Genomic DNA, 8,624 nt, shown 5'->3' with positions numbered 1-8,624 from the left:
TATCGACAACACATGCGGGTTTGAGAGAATGTCGTTCATGGACGGATTTTCTGGGTATAATCAGATAAAGATGCATCCAGATGATGAAAAACATACAGCATTCAGAACACCCCTGGGTGTTTTCTGCTACACTGTTATGCCATTCGGCTTGAAGAATGCCGGCGCTACGTACCAACGAGCGATGACGAAAATCTTTCAAGAGCACCTCCGGAAAACTGTCGAATGCTACGTTGATGACCTGGTCGTTAAGAGTCGCGATAAAAATGACCACATTAACGATCTGAAGACGATGTTCGAGCTTATGAGAACTCATCAGCTGAAAATGAATCCGACTAAATCCTTCCTTGGAATGTCGAGCGGTAAATTTCTTGGGTTCGTCGTCACTACAAAGGGTATTCATATTGATCCTGATAAGGTGAAAGCGATACATGAGCTACAACCACCGAAGAATCTTAAAGAACTCAGGGGGTTGCAAGGCCGATTGGCATATATCCGTCGGTTTATATCAAATCTTTCCGGAAAATGTCAACCATTCTCTAAACTTGCGAAGAAAGGCGTGTCATTCGTTTGGGATGAAGCATGCCAAAGGGCATTCGAAGATATTAAGAAATATCTAGCGAATCCTCCTATTCTCGTTGCACCGAAATCGGGCAGACCGTTTTTGATTTATGTCAAAGCGACGAGCCATTCGTTAAGTGCATTACTTGCACAAGACGAATCCTCCTATTCTCGTTGCACCGAAATCGGGCAGACCGTTTTTGATTTATGTCAAAGCGACGAGCCATTCGTTAAGTGCATTACTTGCACAAGACGACGATAACGGTCACGAACCAGCTGTGTATTATCTGAGTCGTACATTGGTAAGAGCTGAGTCTCGTTATCCGATAATTGAGAAGGAATGCCTCGCTTTGGTATTCGCGATTCAGAAAATGCGACATTATTTAGTCGGACAGACGATTTATGTCATTTCCAACATAAATCCCGTACGAGTATTCATGACCCAACCGGCTTCCATGAATTGGCGGTTGGCTAGATGGGCCTTACTCCTATCGCAATATGACTTGTACTTCAAGCAACAGAAATCTGTTAAAGGACGAGCTATTTGCGATTTTTTGGCGGAAAACCCTACGAAGGATGTAGTCGAATTGTACGACGATCTGCCAGATGAAACTCACGAAGTTAATACCACCTCGCATCAACAAGTGTGGCAATTGTACTTCGATGGGGCTTCTCGATCAACCAACGTGGCAAGTGCACCCGGATGTTCTAAAATTTCCTCAGGTGTGGGGGTCGTTTTAGTTTCCCCGGAAAAGCACATCTTGCCTAGAGCATATTCACTAACTGAGCCATGCTCTAATAACGTGGCTGAATACAATGCATTAATAATCGGACTTAATTTCGCCAAAGAACTGGGGGTCGAATACCTCGAGGCTTTTGGAGATTCTCAACTGGTAGTTAATCAAATACGAGGGGAGTATGAAGTCAGAAATCGAGACCTGATTCCATACCACCAGGTGGCCATCGAGATGGCAAGCTCGTTTGAAGAATTTTTTATCGAGTACGTTCCGCGTCTCCAAAATGCATATGCAGACGCATTGGCAGCATTGTCAGTATCCTTGGCTCAACCTCCCAAAACAGAGCAATTGATTACAGTGAGGACTCACCAGCTTATTGTCCCAATCTACGATTCGAATGCCAAAGAGGTTTACTCAATAGGAGTTGAACCTGAAGTTCGAGATTGGCGTTTTCCTATTATCGACTATGTCTTACATGGTATATTACCTGAAGATGTAAGAGAAAGGGAATCGATTCGACGAAGAGCACCGAGATTTTATTACAATGCCGCAGCGCAAATGTTGTATCGACGATCGTATGATGGTCTTTTACTCCGTTGTCTATCCGGAAAAGAAGCGGAACAAGCACTCAAAGAAGCGCATGATGGAATATGCGGTGCACATCAGCCCGGTCCTAAGCTCTGTGATCGACTTAGGAGAATCGGGTATTACTGGCCAACTATGGTAAAAGACGCAGTCGACTACGCACGAAAATGTGAAGCGTGTCAATTACATGCGAATTATATGCACATACCCCCTGAGTATCTACATCCTTCGGCGACATCATGGCCGTTTGAGACATGGGGAATGGACATTGTAGGTCCTATTTTTCCGCCTTCGGTTAAAGGGGACCGTTTTATTTTAGCAATCACCGATTATTTCTCGAAATGGGCAGAAGCAGTTCCACTTAGAGAAGTAAAGACGACTAATGTCATCAAATTTATCAAACACCATATCATATATCGATACGGTGTGCCAAGGCGAATAGTACACGACAACGGTCCTCAGTTCGTGAGCAACGCATTCATCAAGTTCTGCGGTAAATTCGGGATTAAGGACGTTTCGTCAACCGCTTATAATCCTACAGCTAACGGACTGGCCGAAGCTTTTAACAAGACTATCATCAAAATTCTGGCGAAATTGGTGAAAACCAATAAACGAGATTGGGACGACAAACTCGGCGAAGCTCTCTGGGCTTATCGTACGACCGTCCGCACGCCTACAGGAGCCACCCCGTATGCTTTAACGTATGGGTGTGAAGCCGTTCTTCCATTGGAAGTGCAGATTCCTTCTCTCCGTATCGCTCTCGTAACGGGAATGACGACGGAAGAACATCATCAGAAACGTCTCGAGGAATTAGAGATATTAGATGAGAAACGCTTGGAAGCTCAACAACAGATCGAGTTTTATCAAGCTAGAATTTCTCGGGCTTTCGATAAAAAAGTCCGACGACGAAGCTTTAAAGAAGGAGATTTAGTTCTCGCTGTTCGAAGACCTATGATTCTCACTTCTAAGAAGAAAGGCAAATTTGAACCTAAATGGGAAGGACCGTTTGTAGTAGAAACAGTCTACTCGAACGGTGCCTATCGCCTGGTTACTCAGGATGGCAACAAATTGATGATGCCAATCAATGGAAAGTTCCTGAAAAAGTATTATCCGTAATGCTTTCAGGATAACTTACGTAAAACGGGAAGTTTCTAGAAAATCCTATATGGGATATTTCAGGATAACCCGATATCAGTTGATTATTTTAAATGAGAACTGATTATGCGAATGATACGTTCTTAATTGTTATGAAAATAATTAGGAACCTTTTACTACTTTTGTTGAGATGAGATTTAATGACAAGTTAATCTTTCCTCACAAAACCCTGTAATGTGATCATGGAAGATGAGATTCAATAATTTATAATTTCACGCTATGAAACCTCCACCGGTCGGATTGAGCAATCATCGTCAGTCGGTGTCAGTTGACAAATTATTTCATGTTAAATGTTTGAAATCAAAATTTCCCATCGAGTAGTTCGTGCAAATCAACGAACTCATTGTTATTTGTACCCTATTCCAATTTCTCACCTGGTCAAACCTTTAAATAGTTAAGACCAAAACCAAAATCCCCTCTCGATTCCTTCCATGAACGAGAGATCCTCAAAACTCCCACTTGGTCAAACCTTACTACAGTTAGGACCACAACCAAAATCTCCTTTCGATTCATTTTGCGAACGAAAGATCCACTTTCGAATTGAGTAATCAAACCTTACGACAGTTAGGATTATTCAGGTCAATCCAGATTCTCTAAGTGAAGATCCCACTTCGAGTTTCTTTTGCTCCAGGAGATAGAATATAAAATTCTTCCTCTCCAATTCTGGGTTTATCTCTACCAACAAACAAGAGACCAGGAGATAGAATATAAAATTCTTCCTCTCCAATTCCGGGTTTATCTCTACCAACAAACAAGAGACCAGGAGATAGAATATAAAATTCTTCCTCTCCAATTCTGGGTTTATCTCTACCAACAAACAAGAGACCAGGAGATAGAATATAAAATTCTTCCTCTCCAATTCTGGGTTTATCTCTACCAACAAACAAGAGACCGGGAGATAGAATATAAAATTCTTCCTCTCTGATTTCGGGTTCGTTGTCCTATATAGGAAGCGCAACCTATTCACACTTTAAAATCCATATCACATGGGGGATGTTATCTCTATCCCTTATTAGAGATAAGCCTACATCTAACACATGTAGCCTACATATTCAATATGATAGTTCAAAGCCTAAAAGAGTTTAATTCTTTTAGCGCAACGTTATATGTGAAACGGACTTAGATAATTCACATACTAGCCCGACTCAAACGGTAGTTGGTAAAGGCATATCAAATCCGTTGATGGCTGAGGATTTGCCAAAAATCCTATAAGTATTATGACTATTTATTCTAAACAAGAATGAGTAATCATAATAAAATCTCAATAAAAAAGAAAAGTTCATTGTATTAACCAAAAGAGTTCAAGCAAAGCAGCACAAAAGAAAAGATGCATGTTTTCAAAATTACAATAATTTGTAATGACGGAATTCATCTTCTAATTTAGAAAGCTTTGTCGCGTAAGCCAATTCGAGCTCAGGTATCAGTTTGGCTTTAAATTTTCTTTCATCGATACTTTGAATTCTGGCAACCTCTTGTTCTTTGTCATCAAAAGTCTTGTTCTGGAAATTAAGTTGCCGGAGTATATCCACCTCAGCTTGAGTTACTTCTGCTAGATCAGACTCCAAAAATTCGCAAGCATCCTTAGCTTCGGCAAGTCGTTTCTCTAACTGGGCTACCTCTGTCCGACGTGATTCCAAATCACGATACAGGTCTACCTTGATTTGAGCTTTCTTGGCAGCACTCACCCGGAGTTGATCAATGCGAGTCTTCAGTGTTTGAAGTTCGGATTCAGCGGATTTCTGAGAATCACGCCATGCTTGTAGCCTCAGGTCCATTTCGGAAGCGATGTAAGAAGGTGCGCCATCAACTCGAAAGTTCTGTAACTGTTCAATGTGTTGTTTAAGATCGACCAAATAAGCTTCTATGGAGTTAGATAATTCGGTGCACCCCTGTTCTTTAATTCCTGATACATGGCGATCGAGAGACTTCCTGAAAAGTTCAAATGGTGAACCTTTAAGAAGAATCCGATCGACCATGGCGTTTAAGAAATGAACGAAGCTTTGGACGTCAACACAGAGGGCAGCTTTGTCCGGATCTTCATCTGCCAATAAAACTTGAATCCGCTCGGACAATGAAGAAGAAATAGCTGCAAAGAGAACAAATAAGTTAAGTACAAGAATATGTACGCTCGCTGGAAGAATTCACGACCGAGTTACCTTGGCTTGTTGAGGTCAGAGCAGATTCTATAACAACAGGGATCTGTTCAGGAATAACGATCGTCGGTTGAGTTACTATAGGAGACGGTTGTTCACCTGAAACACCTGATGGCTTCGGATCCAAAGCGACAAAATCTTGAGGAACAAGTTCTGTCAACGAGAAAAGGATGAATGATCACTCCGCAAGTATTAATCCAACTTCAAAGCACGATTAGACAAAACGTACCAAGCTGAGTCGAAGCGGCAGGGGGTTGTTCTCCCGCTGTATCCTTTGACCCTCCTACTTCATGATCCACTAGAGTCGGAGCAGAAAGCACAACAGGTTCAGCTTCGACAATAGCGGAAGTCGGGGGAGCAGTGACTGGTGGTTCAACTTCAGCTGGGGGACTTGCCAAGAGTAAGAAACCCAGACCTTCAGGTTGATCACATTCACCAATGACAGTAGATGCATCAGCTTTGTTGGTTGGTCCTACATTTAGAATTCTTATTTCAGTCATCCAAGAATAATAAGAGATGAAAGTATAGTTAAACATTGGAGTCTAAAAGGATATACCTTTTGATACACCTACTTCAGCTGAATCAACTCGAGTAGTTGGTCCTGCAGTAGCGGATGGAACCGGATTTGATAGTATATCGGAGATCTCCTGGTGTACATCTTCGGACATATCAAGATCGAAATCACGCTCATCGAAATCTCCGATACCCATATCATGGGTAAGTTCGATATCTCCCGGTTCGTCGACTGTGATGTCTGTTAAACAGAAGAACTCGTCAACACATATACAAGAACTATCAAAGAATCAAAACAAATAAAGTGAGATTACCTTCAACAATAGTTGCGGGATTAGCAGCGCTACTACCCGCACTCACCTCCTTTAGTTTAACTAAAAGAAGATAAAGCGCACAAGTTAGTAGGAGAGGAACACGTTCTGATTCACTTATCTTCCGAAAATGTCCCCCAAAGGAGAAAACATCAGTACCTGTATCTGCGGTTGGCGAGGTCGATGTGGTGGCTGGAGGAGGAACAATGTCCATATGAAGGGGTTCCTCGTTCATAGCCTTGTGCACTTGTTCAGTGAAGCTAGATTCATCAACATCCATTAAACCCGGAGAAGAAGGCTTGGGCACGATTTCCCCTTCCTCTTCTGATTCAACTGCAATGATAAAAGAATAAATGCGACGCCTTATTCAAAAAAAAAATAAGATAACAGAAAGGAGATGAAGATGAAACTTTACCCCTTTCATCAACTGGAAGATCCTGAGTAAACTTCTCCTCAAATAACGGAGAAAGTTGGCGTTCCCGATGAGCCGTCTTTTTAATCCTCTTCGAGGCACGAGAATCTCGAGGAACCTCGGAGCTTTCATGTCGAAACTTGGTACGTAATTCGGTTCCTTGAGTCGGCTGAGGTTGAACCTCAGAAGGAGCAGTAAGCCGAGATCTTTTCCTGTTAATAAGCGGGGCAACCTCTTCTTCCTCTTCTTCTGCCTCTCCCTCCTGAGAAAGCCATCTCAAGGTCATCTTGTTGGAGGACGACAGGGGAATGTTCTTTTCCTTCATTTGTATACCTTTTGAAGGAGCACCGGGTAATTTGGGCGAAGAAGCTCGACGAGTCCTGTGAGCCACGGGAGACAAAGGTACATCACCCTCTGCGTCGCCTCGGGTCTCATCCTCTTCGCTGGATGTCTCGAAGTCGTCGCTCTCTTCGGAATCAGCTACCTGTTTTCCTTTACGAGAAGACGTAGCGGGCTCCTTTCCTTTTTTTGATACAATTCTCCGAACTACAGCCTCGGATTCCAGTTCGTGGAGCTTCTTCTTCGCAAGAGGAGTATTGGCGGCTAAAATCCACCGGCAGTAGAGGAAGGTTAAGTAAAGACCAGGCTCAGCGACAGGCAAACTAAATCGAGCTCCGGTACAGCCAGCAACATTCCAGAACCAGGCACGTACCCCATCAATAAGGCCTCCGCAGTTTATCAACCATTTATTGGGATTCCCGATATACAATTGATCGTAGCCGAATTGTCGCGCAAAACGGCAAGGAAAATAAGGCTCAATCCTGCAAATGTTCTTCGATCGAAAAACATTATAGCCTGGGCGAATGTTCATGAGCCAATGAAAACTACCCGTATCGAGAGAGGTCCTGTTAGCCCCAGGCATTTCCTCGTCAACAAGCGTGTCATTATAGGCACCAGAAAACCGAGGGAAACACTTATAGAATTCCCAGCATTTGGCATTCTTGAATTGCCTCACACGGTCAGTCCATGGTCGGGAAGGATATAACCACTTACATCCTTCTAAGAGCTGCAGCAAGGGGATTTCTGGATCAGACGCATCAGGCGCTGACATCATGTCCGATCGATGGAGAACTAGCCACGCCATCAAATAGGTGTACGGAAATTCGACGCTCGACAAAGGAATCTTAGTTGAAGGCTCGGCACCCACTTTGGTAAAGGTGTTGGCTAGGTTACGCAAACCGCTATGGAGGTCAGCAATCATAGCAGAAAGAAGAGATAACCTGCCTCTGACAACTAGTTGCACGGCGGGAAAGAGAACTTCAAGAGGAAGCGCCTCAGAAGACTGATGCGGCACTACACATCTCTTTAGCCAAATGGCCAGATAACCGGAAAGAAGAGTTGCAGGCTTCATTCTCTTTGTGGCTTGCCACAAGAAAGTGTTGAACTTGGTGCCCTTAAGAAAACCACCTTCAGATGACTCAGTTCTGTAAGACTGAGCATTAATCTTCGTGATTAGCTGGTTGACGTCAGAAGGGGTCAGAATCGGTGATTCACAGACTTCTTCACCGGTCGGGCTCTCAAGGTTCTGAAATAGGTAGTCGGCGAACTGTTTTAAACTGACTCGAGCCGCCTTCTTACTCTTCACTTCAATCTTGGCTATCGCTATCTGATAATGACAAGTTAACTCCCAGAGGATGTCATAAGCAGGAGAGCAGGCCTTCTTCATTTTCATCAACTGACGATTATTAGGAAAATATTCTTGGTAAGGAGTATTCCCCAATGGCAATCCGGATACCTTCATCATTTCGTGGAGCGGAAGCCCTAATTCCCCATACTTGGTAAGAAAGGTATTGGTCTCCGGAATATAAGACTCGAACAAAGCCATAAAATGATCTGCACTCACTGGGAGACCATGCATACTAGCTCGGATTGGAGCATATAATCCCAAATCCCGCAACTCCTGATCCCAACGATGGAGTACGTATTTGGTCATCCTAGCCCACCATTTGTCAGGAAGAGAATGAACCCATCCATAACACCTGAATCTTGGAATGGGAAGTTCTCGACCAACCCGAGCGAGCTTATTCTTTACGGTATTGGCCCTTATCATCAGTTCGTTTTGGGGCCCACCATCTGGTCCAAATATACCAGGGTGAAGACCACGAACATCAGGCCTACCGACAGAGCCAGGAGCGCTAAT

General features: G+C 43.4%; 1 protein-coding gene across 1 annotated transcript; it reads right to left on the bottom strand.

Moving 5' to 3' along the window:
• On the bottom strand, positions 4,252-8,534 carry LOC109839199. The gene is made up of 7 exons (XM_020407628.1): positions 6,428-8,534; positions 6,172-6,345; positions 6,016-6,075; positions 5,745-5,942; positions 5,418-5,660; positions 5,192-5,341; positions 4,252-5,121 (listed from the first exon to the last, which is right to left on the bottom strand). Exons 1-7 carry the CDS (start codon positions 8,532-8,534, stop codon positions 4,379-4,381), a joined length of 3,675 nt encoding a protein of 1,224 aa, XP_020263217.1. The 3' UTR covers positions 4,252-4,378.

Source organism: Asparagus officinalis, chromosome 4 (assembly GCF_001876935.1).
Source record: "Asparagus officinalis chromosome 4, Aspof.V1, whole genome shotgun sequence".
In the NCBI taxonomy this organism is placed as follows: Eukaryota; Viridiplantae; Streptophyta; class Magnoliopsida; order Asparagales; family Asparagaceae; genus Asparagus; species Asparagus officinalis.
Note: the sequence above shows the minus strand (reverse complement) of the source record. Positions and strands in the feature narration are given on the sequence as shown.

Coding starts and splice junctions, on each gene's coding strand:
- LOC109839199 (XM_020407628.1), bottom strand. CDS start 8,534: ATGATAAGGGCCAATACCGTAAAGAATAAGCTCGCTCGGGTTGGTCGA. Junction 6,076..6,171: donor CTCGCCAACCGCAGATACAG/GTACTGATGTTT, acceptor ATCTTCTTTTAG/TTAAACTAAAGGAGGTGAGT. Junction 5,943..6,015: donor TCCCGCAACTATTGTTGAAG/GTAATCTCACTT, acceptor TCTGTTTAACAG/ACATCACAGTCGACGAACCG.